Source organism: Neophocaena asiaeorientalis, unplaced genomic scaffold (genome assembly GCF_003031525.2).
Source record: "Neophocaena asiaeorientalis asiaeorientalis breed wild unplaced genomic scaffold, Neophocaena_asiaeorientalis_V1.1 scaffold273, whole genome shotgun sequence".
NCBI lineage: Eukaryota > Metazoa > Chordata > Mammalia > Artiodactyla > Phocoenidae > Neophocaena > Neophocaena asiaeorientalis.
The window spans coordinates 321569-336776 of NW_020171827.1; the positions used below are offsets into that span (position 1 = coordinate 321569).

The window sequence follows — 15208 nt, forward strand, 5'->3', positions numbered from 1 at the left end:
TTCACTTGGCCATCTATGCAACTTTGGGCTAGTTTTTAAATCCCTTTCGGCCTCACTTTCCTGTATGAAAATTAAGGATAATGATACTTACATCAAGATTGTTGTGAGGATAAATGAAACAATATAAGTGTATGGCTGAGTGTCTGGCAAGCATTCAGCAACCATCTTTTATTAGCACCTCCCATACCCCAAATGATTTTAAAGCTTGTGATGATTTTTTTTTTTTTTTTTGCGGTTCTCGGGCCTCCCACTGTTGTGGCCTCTCCTGTCGCGGAGCACAGGCTCCGGCCGCGCAGGCTCAGCGGCCATGGCTCACGGGCCCAGCCGCTCCGCGGCATGTGGGATCTTCCCGGACCGAGGCACGAACCTGTGTCCCCTGCATCGGCAGGTGGACTCTCAACCACTGTGCCACCAGGGAAGCCCTTGTGATGATTTTTATAGAGATTGATGGGTGATGATGATAAGGATATCTCTTTCAGGTAAAGGGAATGAGAAATAAGGATACAGAGTTTAAATACGATGGCACAAGTTTTTGAAACAAAGGATATAGCATAGCAGCTAATGGGGGTACGATAAGGAAAAAATATAGCTGCAATTGTTTTTGAATTTTGTACAGATAGAAGGGTTAGCAGCTGGGTGCCCAGACCTACCTCTGACCCCCCTCTCTCCCCCTCCCCCCCAGATGAAAAGGAACTCCACAAAGGGCACAATTACAGTTAAAGACAGAGGTGGTAATTATTAGAATGAATTTTTGGAGTAGGAGATTGAGATTGGAGATCGAGGCAGTAACTCAGGTGGAGAGATTTGTTACATTGGAGGAGTCCTGGCCACAGGAAGCTTAAAGAATTTAGGATATATTCTGCTAGTTTTTCAGGTGTTATTTTTCCTTTGCTTGTTCAGGATTTTGATCTTGGCAAATAGGAATTATCATTTGAAGATCCAATCAGATTTTGCTAAGAGTATCTCTTGTATTTATTTAAAAGATCAAAAAGTTTGTAATTTTCCTGGAAATACTTTAAAATACTTTAAAAACCATGATGAGGGCTCACAATAGGCTATATTTAACAATCAAGTCTGGCACAGCCTACAGTGTGTGAACCTTCTATTTCCTGAGTTTTTGTTTTTTCTTTGCTTCAGGAGGCTTCCATATGGAAGGCCACAATGTGATTTTTCCAAGGTTTTGCTCTGTGAAGGGCTTATTTTGTAAAGTTTGAAGCTTTGAGAAAGTTAATGCTCTGTCAACTGATTAAAAATAAATAAGGATTAAATTATGTGAGTAGCACAGAATGTTAGTTTGAAGTGTTAATGTTATTGTTAAAACAATAGTTTCTGCATATTTCAAATTATCTTTGACCCTAAGCAGAGAGAAGCAGAATCCTGAGTCACATAAGCTTTTTTTCGCCTTAAAAAAAGTGATATTAGTGTGGGTGAAACTTTAAAAGTATAACTCTGGGGCTTCCCTGGTGGCGCAGTGGTTGAGAGTCCGCCTGCCGATGCAGGGGACAGGGTTCGTGCCCCGGTCCGGGAGGATCCCACATGCCGCGGAGCGGCTGGGCCCGTGAGCCATGACCGCTGAGCCTGCGCGTCCGGAGCCTGTGCTCCGCAACGGGAGAGGCCACAACAGTGAGAGGCCCGCGTACCGCCAAAAAAAAAAAAAAAAAAAAAAAAAAAAAGTATAACTCTGATTTTTAAATTATTCCCAAACTTCTGATATCTAAAGATGCTCTTTAGAAGAAAAAGCCTAATGTATTAAAACTTTTAATTTTTCTTTGCTTTATGTGGTTTTGGTATCAAATTGGCATGTTGTTGTGCATTTGAACCCTCTGAAATATTTTAATTTTAATTGTGAAAATTTGTTGTTATTTCACATATTTAGTTTCTGTAATTTAAAAATATTCTACCACAGATGCTTTTTAAGACTTGAGTTATACTGCTATATTAAATGTCCAGTCTGTCTCTGCTTTTGAGGTTTTTAGTTATTTCTTGGCCTGTGGCCATATAACAACCTGTACAAAGATGAGTAGGTAGGGTGTGCTACCTTTATCCTTCTATCACAACAGGCTATGTCTGTTCAGGATTTTGCCTCTTCCTTGCAGTTCAACAGCCATCTCTTTTTGGTTTTGGCTTTCAACAGTCAACCCTCAAAGATCTTTTGTTTTGTGACGGTTAAAGAAACCGGCTCAGTGTTCTTACTCTTAGACAATTATTTAATTGTTTACAGATAACTGAAACTACTAAAGGTTTCTATGATGAATCCTTTTATTTTGTTGGAGGCTTGTCATGTCGAAATGATTGGTCATCATAATTCCCGGTGTTTGAGAAGATTGTTTTTAAACCAAATAGCATGCAAAAGCTCTTTCTTTCTTTTCTGATTTTATATTGGGAATTTTTCCTGTGTATTATAACAAATATCTCTCCTTTTAAAATGTAAGACATAGCAGATTTAATGCTTGATTAGTGCTGTTATAACATGCTTATAGAAATGCTCTCTATAGAAATTTTTACTTTATTGAAATAATATGAAGTATTACTTTGGTAATTACAGATAAGGATGAACCCATCTTATACAATAAAGAGTTTAGAACTTCAAAAGTATATCACATCAACAACTCTAATTAACCCCAAGGGAGCAATTTAGTGAAGAATATTTTGAATTCTTAATGTACTATTTATACTTACTGGCTTATTTTGATTATTATAAATGTTCCCAAATATCAGCTTGTTTTATTTAAATGTTTCAGTACATTTTCATGAGTGATTTTTCCATGGGGGGGGTAATACATTTCCACCTTTATTAAGAGCCAGTAGGAAAACATGATTTGGTTTCCATAGTTGATTTAAGTCAACCTATCAGCAACACATCTGTTCCATAAAGTTAGGTACCCCTGGAACATGATAGTGCATAATTAATTCCTTACAGAATTGTTTAGAACAGTTGCATTAAAGTTACTGATCACTTACTAGGTGCCGGCAGTATTCTAAGTGTTTTATGTGTGTTAATTGATTTATGTTATAAATATTTAAAATACATGTTTCCCTTCTGTTTTCCTTCCCCTTCTCTAGGCTAGTGTCCCTTAAGAAAGTTATTTTTAAGAAACAGCCCAAGTTAGAAATAGTATTAGCTTTTATCGAGATTGTCCACTTAATTTATGGAGCTCTCCATTGGGAATAAGTAGTATCGAGGGTAGAGAGAGCAGATTCCTCAGAACGGTGCTGATTCAACTTGAGTGAATGGCAGTCATGAGGGGGGATCCCATGAATGAATAAGGGGTCTTTTGCATCGAGCCCATCATGAAGCCACCGAGGAGAAGGACAGAGAGAGGAATCAGCTTGGAGGACCTGAGCAGTAGAATTTAAAAACCATGGCAAGACAAACAAGGTGACATATTTTGCCACAGAGCAGCAGTTGGATGAAAAACAGAACTTATAAACAACAACGGTGAAATAACTAGTTTGGGCCAGTGGATGGACAAGAAGCCTAGCCTTAGATTTCCAAAGAATAAAGGAGAGAAACAGATTTTAAACAAACAGTTCCATACACAGGATGATGAATACCAGCCATATCTTTGAATATATGTGTTGTATTATTTTATATCTCATGTCAGATGATTGCCTATCTTACTATTATTTCTTATCTGCATTTGTCTATAGCTAGGATATTTGATACATATTTATTCTGGGGAGGCAGCTTGGTATGGAAACAGGAGGGAATTTGAAATTTGGCAGGCTTATATTTGAATTTTAGCTGTTACATGTCTCAGACAAGCTACTTATCTGATTTTTCCTCCACGGTTTTACTGATATAATTGCCATATAACATTGTGTTAAGATGCACAACACAATTATTTGATACATGTATATATTGTGAAACGTTTACAACAGTTTTAGTTAACATCCCTTGTTTTACATAATTATAGATTTTTTCTTGTAATGAGAACTTTTAAGTTCTATTTTCTTAACGCTGTTGAAGTATACAATACAAAATTGATAACTACAGTCACCATGCTGTACATTACACCCCCAGAATTTATTTATTTTATAACTAGAAGTTTATAACTTTAGACCACCTTCACCCTTTTCCCCCACCTCCCACAAATCTCACCCTCTGGTGATCAACAATATTTTCTTAGTTTCTATGAAGTTGGGTTTTTTTCAGATTTTGTATGTTTATTTTAGATTCCACATATAAGTGAGATCATACAGTATTTTTCTTTCTCTGACTCACTTACTTCAGTTAGCATAATGCCCTTAAGATCCATCCATGTTGTTGCTAGTGGCAGGTTTTCCTTATTTTTAATAGCTGAATAACATCCCATTGTTTAAACGTATCACATTTTCTTCATCCATTCATTTGTTGAAGAACAGTTGGGTTGTTTCCATGTTTGGCTATTGTAAATAATGCTGCAATGAAAATGAGTTTGCAGAAACCTCTTTGAGGTAGTGATTTCATCTCCTTTGGAGATAAACCCAGAAATGGAATTGCTGGATCATATAGTAGTTCTATTTTTAATTTTTTGAGGAACCTCTATACTGTTTTTCATGGTGGCAGTACCAATTTACATTCCCACCAATAGTGCACAAGGGTTCCTATTTGTCTACATCCTTGCCAGCAGTTGTTAACTCTTACCTTTTTGATAATAGCCTTGCTATCAAGTGTGAGGTGATACTGTGGTATTGATTTGCATTTTCTTGATGATTAGTGATGTTGAGTATCTTTTCTTGTACCTGTTGGCCATTTGAATATTTTCTTTGGAGAAATGTCCATCCATATTATTTGGATGTCTTAAAATTGGATTATTATTATTGAGGTGCATGAGTTTTTAAAAATATATTTTGTATATTAACCCCTTACCAGATATTATGAATCCCTTATTGTAGAGTAATAATCATATATTATTATGAATTTATTATGAATCAGATATATGGTTTGAAAATATTTTCTCCCATTCTGTTGGTTGCCTTTTCATTTTGTTGATTGTTTCCTTTGCTGTACAGAAGCTTTTTAGTTTGATGCAGTCCAACTTGCTTGTTTTTGCTTCTGTTACTTGTGCTTTAGGTGTCATATCCAAAAAAATAATTGCCAAGAACAGTGTCAAGGAGCTGTTTCCCTGTGTTTTCTTCTAGGAGTTTTATGGTTTCTGGACTTACATTTGTCTTTAATCCATTTTGAATTAATTCTTGTCAATTGTATAAGTTAGTGATAGTTTCATTCTTTTGCATATGAATATCCAATTTTCCCAGCACTAATTGTTGAATAGACTATCTTTTCTCCATTGAGTATTCTTGGCTCCTTTGTCAAATGTTAGTTGACTTGTATATGCGTGAGTTTATTCCTGGGCTCTCAATTCTTTTATGTTGGTCTATTTGCCTGTTTTTACACCAGCACCTACTGTTTTGATTACTATAGCTCTGTAATATAGTTTGAAATCAGGAACTGTGATGCCTCCAGCTTTGGTGATTTTTTTTTTTTTCTTTCATCAATATCTTAAACTTCTCATTGTACAGCTCTTTCACCTTCGTGGTTACATTAATTCCTGGGTATTTTATTGTTTTTGCTGTTGTAAATGGGATCATGATTTAGTCTTGGTGGGTTGTACATTTCTAGCTTATTTATTTACTCTAGGTTGTTCAGTTAGTTGGTGTGTAGTTGTTCATAGTATACAGTATCTTATGCTCCTTTGTTTTTCTGTGGAATGAGCTGTATTATCTGACTTTTTGTTAGCAGATTCTTCATCTGTAAGATGGAGATAGTAACATCAACTCTAGAAGAGTTAAATGAGATAATGTATGTAAAACATCTAGCAAAATGCCTGGTGCTCAATCAGGGCTAAACAAAAGTGAGTTACTCTCCCAAGGAGAAGCCAAAAAAACAAACGAACCAGTTTTCTTTTTGCCCTTGTTATGGAACAGATGGAAATTGAAAAGAGAAGACATATAACAATTGGGAGACTGGAACCTCTATTCATAAGAGAGAGGCCACAGTTTGTGTGTGTGTGTGTGTGTGTGTGTAAATGGCTTAGGAAGAAAGGAATGTTAGCTGTTTAAGAACATGTGGTAAGTTAAAAATCAAAATGTGTGTGTTGTTTCACTTAAGAGCTCCATGCAAAAATAATTAGAAATTAAGCATTACATTGTTGCCTCCTGAGTTCAATGATTTATATGTATTTTAAAGTCATATATTAACAGAATTACACATTGGCCAGTTACAATTATTAAAAGTTGTTTTCCTCTGTTTGAAATTTTAAAGCATTTGTATAATGATGGTCTTTTAAAACCTTGCTATTTATTATAGCAGTTGAATCATTGAAGAAATGTTGTTCTTTGTTTCGTTCAATGTTGTTGAGCCTTATCTTTCTGGCATAAGAATATCTTATTATATGTAATTGTTTTTCTTTAATTTTATAATAAGAAAATTTAGTTAAACTATATTTTTAAATTATAAGAGTAGAACAAACATTTTAGGGTTTTTTTTTTTAATTAATTAATTTGTTTATTTCTGGCTGCATTGGGTCTTCATTGCTGCACGTGGGCTTTCTCTAGTTGCAGCGAGCAGGAGATACTCTTTGTTGTGGTGCACGGGCTTCTCACTGCGGTGGCTTCTCTTGTTGTGGAGCACGGGCTCTAGGCATGTGGGCTTCAGTAGTTGTGGCACACAGGCTCAGTAGTTGTGGCTCATGGGCTCTAGAGCTCAGGCTCAGTAGTTCTGGTGCATGGGCTTAGTTGCTCTGCAGCATGTGGGATCTTCCCAGACCAGGGCTCAAACCCGTGTGCCCTGCATTGGCAGGCAGATTCTTAACCACTGCGCCACCAGGGAAGTCCAACATTTTAGTTTTTAAAAAACAATTCTGTATCATGTCTGAAGTATTTTGGGAATTAATCCTATTTTTTGATTTTTTTAAATTAATGTTGTCATTATTCTTCTTTACTTTGACTAATATAATCCCAAAGAGCATTCACTGGACATGTTTTAATATTTTTTTCTGATTTCAAGGAGTTAAAAATATTATCTGAAGATTTCTTAGGGTGTACTTTCTTATGAGAATTCTGTACTGCCTATTTATTCTTTTTAAAAATTTTATTTATTTATTTGGCTGCATTGGGTCTTTGTTGCTGTGCGCGGGCTTTCTCTAGTTGCAGTGAGCAGGGGCTACTCTTCATTGCAGAGCACAGGCTCTAGGTGCATGGGCTTCAGTTGTTGCAGAACGTGGGCTCAGTAGTTGCAGTGTGCGGGCTCTAGGGCGCACGGTCTTCAGTAGTTATGGCGTGCGTGCTCAGTAGTTGTGGCTCGCGGGCTCCAGAGCGCAGGCTCAGTAGTTCTGGCACATGGACTTAGTTGCTCCGTGGCATGTGGGATCTTTCCGGACCAGGGATCAAACCCATGTCTCCTGCATTGGCAGGCGGATTCTTAACCAATGTGCCACCAGGGAAGTCCCTGCCTGTTTATTCTTAAATCATTAGTTAAAAGTTAAATGAAAAGCTTTTTCATTTATGAATAATACGGTATATATAAGTGATACTAAAATTTTAGTTTTATGATAGCCAAATAAATGTCATTGGTTTTAAAAAATTTGAATCTTTAATTTGTTTTGATTAACCATTGTAAGCATTTATCAGTTTTGTTTCCACATTAATGTGTGCATTTGAAGATAATATGGGATTTGTACAATCTTTCTTGAATAGTTGAAACTTAACAGAATTGCAAATTGCAGATTTCTGTGCCTGGTGGAAATAAAATAAATATGAAGCATGGTAGATATTCATTTTTTATATCTCTTACATAACCTGGCAAATGATACTAAAACAGCACTTTGGTGTATGTTTTGGATATTTTTTCCCGTGTTAAGTGTGCACTGTCTTTAAAAATTTAACTTTATTTATTGCTGTCGTTTGAACAGGTGTCTCAATGCTTGTACCTACTGCAAAACTAAACACGCCAGAGGAGATTTGGCCAGTTATCCAGTTGATGAGTTAGTAGATAGAGCCAGACAGTCTTTTCAAGGTAAGAGTTTCTAGAATTCTGTGTGATTATAGTCTTTTTAATAAATTATAATAGTCTTCTAAGTAACATGCTTACTTACTAGATACATGCTTATTTAGCTTTCTGAAGAGTTTACAAATATTTCAGCTTATCTAATAGAAGATGTTACCAGATTCAGGTTATAATATTGACATAACTCCCCTTTCACCACTCTTCTGTTTTCTTATGACTCTAAAGTAAGTGACGTATTTTGAAATTCATCACCTATCTTTATATTCAATGGAAGAGACAAAAAAATAAAAATGAAAGCCATGACCTTCTGTTGTGTGTTAATAAGACTTTTGTGGACTGAGTGAAATACTCAAGATTTCTCCCTCTTTCTTTGGTAATTCTTGGTCCATTCAGAAAATAGAGCTAATAAGGGTTGCCAGGAGTTTTGGAAAGAGAAGGTAGGTTTTACTATGAGCCAGAAGAGATAACCCTCGTCATCCACAGGACTGCTGTGGGGCAGTAAATATTGGTACTGGTAGAGAGTCCTAATGAGAACAGTTTTTGTGTGGGTGGCCAGCTACTTTTGAATCATCACTTGCTGGAAAATGTGATTGCCTAGGTATCTCTCAGCATATAGTAAGACGTATCTGTAACACGAGTCTCAGTTGTGTTGAGTCACAGTTGTGTTGATACATAACCATAAATTGCCCCTTTTGTCTTGGCTTATAATACGTGTATATAACATTGATGTGTTTTTATAACCAACATGAGATAATCTATTGTCTCATAATCTTGTAGGTTAGTAGTTATTGGTAATGTACTTTTCCTTTTAGCAAGTAACTTGGAGTGCTACTTTCAGTACTTCACATCCTGCATCTCAGAATGTATGAGTTCCAAACAAACTTATTCAGTCTAAAGCTTTTATCAACATGAATTTGAAATGCTCTTTATAGCAGAGAGAAAAACACCCTTGATTAATCTAACACGTCTCAACAATTTTTTTTCTACCTTTATATTCTTAGCACAGTCCCCTCCTCTGTTCACATTCAGCTTGTATTGAAAGAAATAAATGGAAACTCACTGACTCTTGCAGTTGTTTGCTTTCAGAGCCAGGTAATTGTCTAATCTTAGGAAAAGTCTGGGTGGTTGTCTTTTCTGCAACATGGCTACTTTAAGGATTTTTCAGAAAGGGCATGAATTTGCACAGAAACCTACTTTATTTGAAAAATGATCCCTTTGCTGGCATTCTTACTTAGTGTTTGTTTTTCCATATATCTGTTGGATAATGGAGATGTTAAAACTATATGATCTATCCACCAAACTCTGCAAATTGGAAGGTATTCAAATTACAAATACAAGTGACTTTGCTGGTTAAGGTGAGTGATTCAAAGAATATATCAGAGGTTAGCAGTGATTTAGTGGCTATTTATAGAGAAAGTATTAGAAGAGGTTTATTTAATACTACTTTCATCATCATCAGTAGATACGTATGTGCTTGGTTATTCCCAACCAAGGAATGTTTGCAATGTAAAGTTTTTCTTTTTCTTTTTTTTTGAATTTTATTTTATTTATTTTTTATACAGCAGGTTCTCATTAGTTATCTGTTTTATACATATTAGTGTGTATATGTCAATCTCAGTCTCCCAATTCATTCCACCACCACCCCGCCTGCTACTTTCCCCCCTTGGTGTCCGTATGTTTGTTCTCTACATCTGTCTCTATTTCTGCCCTGCAAACTGGTTCATCTGTACCATTTTTCTAGATTCCACATATCTGCGTTAATATACGATATTTGTTTTTCTCTTTCTGACTTTTTTCACTCTGTGTGACAGTCTCTAGGTCCATCCAAGTCTTTACAGATGACCCAGTTTCATTCCTTTTTATGGCTGAGTAATATTCCATTGTGTATATGTACTACCACATCTTCTTTATCCATTCGTCTGTCAGTGGGCATTTAGGTTGCTTCCATGACCTGGCTATTGTAAATAGCGCTGTAATGAACACTGGGGTGCATGTGTCTTTTTGAATAATGATTTTCTCTGGATGTATGCCCAGTAGTAGGTGTAAAATTTTTCTGTTGTCTTGTTATCTGAATATTAGGGTTGAAATGGAAGGCTAGTTTTCGGACTGGCAGGCTCATTTTATTGCTATGTGGAACTGTTACTAAAATATCGAGGTCATAACTTTCTAGGTAAGCCAGTGTGTTTAGGCAATTTTAAGTCCTAAGATGCTCTTTGCCATAGGAGAGTTTGAATTCAAAACAGTGCCCTGCTGCTTACCAGCCACATGATCTGACCAAGGTACTTGACCTATATACAAGCCATGGTTTTCTCATTACTGTGACATTAAGTGTTGCTTATTGTTTGAATTTGAGATAACTTACATGAAGTAATTGGTTGTGTCCTTATTATGAAGAAGTCATGTTACTTAAACTGAAGGAATTTAAAATAAATCCAACAAGAGAAGTCTAATTTTGAGTGAGAATATTGGAACATCTAATATTGGAACATTTAATGATTAGAATCAAACGACAAATTTTCTTTTGCTTCTAAAATATATCTTATGAAAAATGTCTCTATTGATAGAAACTAGTATGACAATTACCTTTTATTTTCTTAATTTGAGAATTGCAAATTCATGCTATGGTCTTATAATCTCACAATAGGAAATAGCAGTTTATAAGCTCACATTTTAAAGACATTGAGTTAGCAGCATTGTCTTTTTTTCTGCAGAAGACATTGGGATCATAAGGGTCTTACAGGATTCCTATGTTTGAGTTTTAAAATTGCGAAGAAGGGACTTCCTTGGTGGTCTAGTGGTTAAAACTCTGCTTCCACTGCAGAAGGCGCAGGTTTGATTCCTGGTCAGGGAACTAAGGTCCCTCATGCCGTGCGGCACAGCCAAAAATTTTTTTAAATAAATAAATAAATAAATAAAATTGCGAAGAATAATTATGAAGTTAAATGTAATAGAAGAAATAACCTGTTTTTTGTATTCCTGTGACTTCTCTGTAATTCATTCTTTAGTAATTCAGATATTAGGAACGTTTGGGGGGGTCAGAGCCCCTTAAATTCTACATTATACCATTATTAAATTGTCCTATAATCAGTAATAAACACTATGATTCTTTGAAAATTTACTCTAAGATGAAAAGTCTAAATATGCTGTCAGTAAATTTTAGTGCTATGTTTAAAGCCATCCTGTCAGTGCAAGTTAAATTTCCCAACTGAAAATTGCGTTTCCTTTCTTGCTTTTTCTTGAAGTTTTAAATGACTGTGTGTCACAAATACAAAGTGATTTTAAAAAAAAAACTCTACACCAATTGTAGAATAGGGATTACAATCCCGGTTGCCAGTCACGTGACAGACTATTACAATAAGATCACAATTTCTTTCTGAGTAGAATATTTATGAAACATTTTATATTCATAAACATTTATTTCTTAGAAGTGTAATGAGTGAAGAGACTAGGGCTAACCCATAGGCAAGGGAGCATTCAGAAGAGATTCTGAAATAATCATGAAATCATTCTGAATATAAAATGGTTTCCTAAAGTACTAAAAATATACTGACTATACATTCAGCTGCCAGGAATGAGAAAGGGAGCTCATTAACTTTTGAATGGATATCAGTAAATAAAATTGTTTATATTTTTGAATGGAAACTTTACCTTTTATGTAAAAAATATAGTTTATATTTCATTGGTTTCCTAGCATTTTTTTTTTTGGACTTATCCTAGCCCCTTGACATTTTCATGGACTATTTTTACCTTCTCAGTGTGTGTATCATTTTTGTGGGCAGTTCTGCATATGAGTATAATGTTTACCAGGTTAATTTCTGGGTATCATCACATTGTTCTAACAGACCATTGGGAAACCTCTCCCCTCACTTCCTTACTTATGCCAGACTTTAGGTTTTAAAAATTCCTAGTCTTTGGGGGCTGGGGTTTGACATGGTTGCATTTTAGACATCTAGAAAAACATGTCAAGCAATGACCTATACTTTGTTGGGGCCAGAATGAATTTACAAGCTAGTATTTTCTAGGATATTTGTATTGATTTTTCTCTAGCAACTAATCAATCAGTTTCAGTTGTATAAGTGATGGAGCAAACCTTTTTAAGTGTGCTGGGTGAGTGGTGTGGAAACAACACCTTTCACTGCTGTCTCTGGAATCAAAATGTAGAGATGATGGATGGGCTGTTTTTATAGCTCTCATGTGCTTTTCTAGATCTCATTTCTGTGTTGCTACTTTTTTTCTCCCTCATAAATCTGAACGTCCCCCACAAGATAAGTGGCATAAAGCAGTTATGGAAAGGTAAATAAATTAAGATGAAATATTCAGGGCAAGGAGAAAATTTCTTGATGCTTAGTGATTTCAAGATTAATGTTGGAATTTTATGAAATGAATTCTGTTTTATTTCAAGACTTGCAAAGATACTGTCTATTGTGTATGAGATTAATTATGCAGTGCAGCTGGAAAACATTGCTTCCTGCCCTTTTAGATAGGAAAGGATATGAGCAATATTTGACTTTCTGGTGTATAAACTTCAGATTGTTGAGCTGTTGCATTTAACTTATCACCTTTAGCAATGAGTACTGTATATTGATTTTCATCTAAGCTTAAAAAGAGACCAATAATTGCATCCTATTAATTTATATGGCAGTTATTTAAATGTCTTTTATTCCTTTATCTTTTCATTTGCGCTGTGTTCAAATTGAGAAATCTATTTCTTCTATAGGATTAATAATGTTACTGTACATATTTGTTATACATTGTCAACTTCCAAAAAGGGATTTTAGGCAGCTTACATTAAATGATTGTATGTAAATAGACCATGAAAATAAAGGGTGTATGAAATGCTACGTTATGTTTCAAGAGGAAAGATAATTATACCAACTGGTGAATCTTGGCTGTCCCAAAGAATAAGGAGATAGGGTGATTTATATAACTTGTATGAATGTATAAAAGGAAGGATATATATTTTTTAATTAATTAATTTATTTATTTTTGGCTCTGTTGCTTCTTTGTTGCACATGGGCTTCTCATTGTGGTGGCTCCTCTTGTTGCGGCGGGCGGGCTTCTAGGGCACGTGGGCTTCAGTAGCTGTGGTGCGCGGACTCTCTAGTTGTGACTCGCAGGCTCTAGAGCGCAGGCTCAGTAGTTGTGGCGCACGGGCTTAGTTGCTCCACAGCAAGTGGGATCTTCCTGGACCGGGGATCGAACCCGTGTCCCCTACCCACATTGGCAGGCAGATTCTTAACCACTGCACCACCAGTGAAGTCCCAAGGATATAGTTTATAATGAGAAATCTACATGTTTCTAGGCTGTAAACACTAAGAAGAATTATTTTCTTATATTCTTTTCTAAGAGACATTGACAAATATAATAGAAATGCCTTTAGCTGGCAGTGTGTAGAATTTTAAGATATAGTTTCTACATTGTCTTTTCTTCTGTTGATTCTTACAAGTCCCCCAGTATAATATTAAACTATAACTTTTAAAGACATTTTAATGGGGGGAGCTAAATAAATGTAATGTACATAATACATATAACTTGATAGGGAGATCTGATGCCTTAAAGAGCTGTTTATCAGATATTTAGTTTAAATAACCTGAGATTAATCACTCTTATTTCAGAGAATGTTAGTTAAGGCTATCTGTGGCAGACCAGAGTATGATTTACTTGGTTCTTGCCTCTTAAGACCTTTGAGTTTCTAAGTCAGTGGTGTTCAAAGTTTTCTTAGCAATAAAGGAACTTTCTTCAAATGAATTTTGAAAAGTGAAAGCAGAACTGCCAGGATTGAAGTAGAGGTGGGGCCCTGTTTAATGAGCCCTTGCTTCTGAGGCCTTTCCTCAGAACCTTTAGGATTCGGCCTGAATTGGCTGGTGTAGTTTAGTATTTCTCTAGTGTATCCTTAAGTACACCATTCCGGGGCTGGAAGATGTTTTCTTAAAGGGCCAGATCGTAAATATTCTAGGCTTTGTGTGCTACAAGGTGTCTGCTGCAACTGTTCATTTTTGTCCTTCTAGCATAAAAGCAGCTACAGACAGTACATGAGTCAATGGGAGCGGCCGTGTCCGAATAAGGGTTTAATGGTCAACTTTGGAGAAAGCTAACTTAAAGTAAATGAGACGTTATTGGGAACTTCCTATTGTCTCTAATATGCTAATACACATCATAAATTCATAAGAGATGGATGTAGTCTTTAGAAACTAATGTTGATCTAGAATAGATTAGTATTATCAGTCTAGCTGTTCATTTTAGTCACGTGGAAATTTTATAAAACCAAAACCACACTGATGTCTGTGTCCCATTGCTGACTACTTTATCATCATTTCTGTGGATTGGGAGGCCCTGCAATTTCTAAAATATAGTTGACTCTAACATATAAGCCAGAGTTGAGAACTTGAATTGAGAACCACTAGTTTAGATAATTTTTTGGTTGAATTAAATGAACTGACCCTCTTGACCTCTAGAGGGATTGTGGGGAGGAAACCCTGGTTGATTAGTAAAGAATGAGCCATGTAGCACAGGGAACTCTACTCATTGCTCTGTGGTGACCTAAATGGGAAGGAAATCCAAAAAAGAGGGGATATATGTATACCTATAGCTGACTCACTTTGTTGTACAGTAGAAACTAACACAACAATAAAGCAACTATACTCCAATAAAATTTAATTAAAGAAAAAAAAAAAAGAATGAGCCAGGTTAGGGAGGTTGGCAGGTCAGAACAGTGTGTTGTTCATTTGCAGACACCACCCTGCTAGTAAATGGCTGGTTTCAACATCCAGTGGTGCTTATTTAGTGAAAAGGCTCGGTGATTTTTGTTATCTCCGGGTATCACAAAAGGGTCAGCTGGCATTTTATGAGTGTTTATTTACTGTGCTGTATGGGAATTAAAAAGGTGGAAAAGATAGGGTCCTTGTCTCCAAGGAGCTCCTCCTAGTGTAGGAGGACAGAGTAACCAGTTGGACTAATGAATATTAAAAGTACACAGACCCGGAAGCAAGTCTTCAGATGGCAATAACCATTGAGCCTTTTAACTTAAATATCTCTACATTTTGAAAACATCCGTTATCTGTCAGGGTGGTGTCAGCAAATTGGCAGCCCTTGTGCTGAGCCTCTGCCTTCCCAACTCCAGGCATCCTTTACTGATCAACCAGGCTTTCCCCGAAGAATCCCTCTTAATACAGAGTTCTTATTAGCCACTGCTTAGTATTCCAGATGAAATCCACTTGC

The 15208-nt window shown here is 36.1% G+C and overlaps 1 protein-coding gene across 1 annotated transcript in view; it reads left to right on the forward strand.

Moving 5' to 3' along the window:
- Positions 1–15208, forward strand: part of CDKAL1 (CDKAL1 threonylcarbamoyladenosine tRNA methylthiotransferase) — a 624055-nt gene that overhangs the window by 266478 nt on the left and 342369 nt on the right. The window contains exon 9 of the mRNA XM_024740415.1: positions 7896–7999. Coding sequence (XP_024596183.1) covers positions 7896–7999 — 104 coding nt within the window. The remainder of the gene's footprint in view (positions 1–7895; positions 8000–15208) is intronic.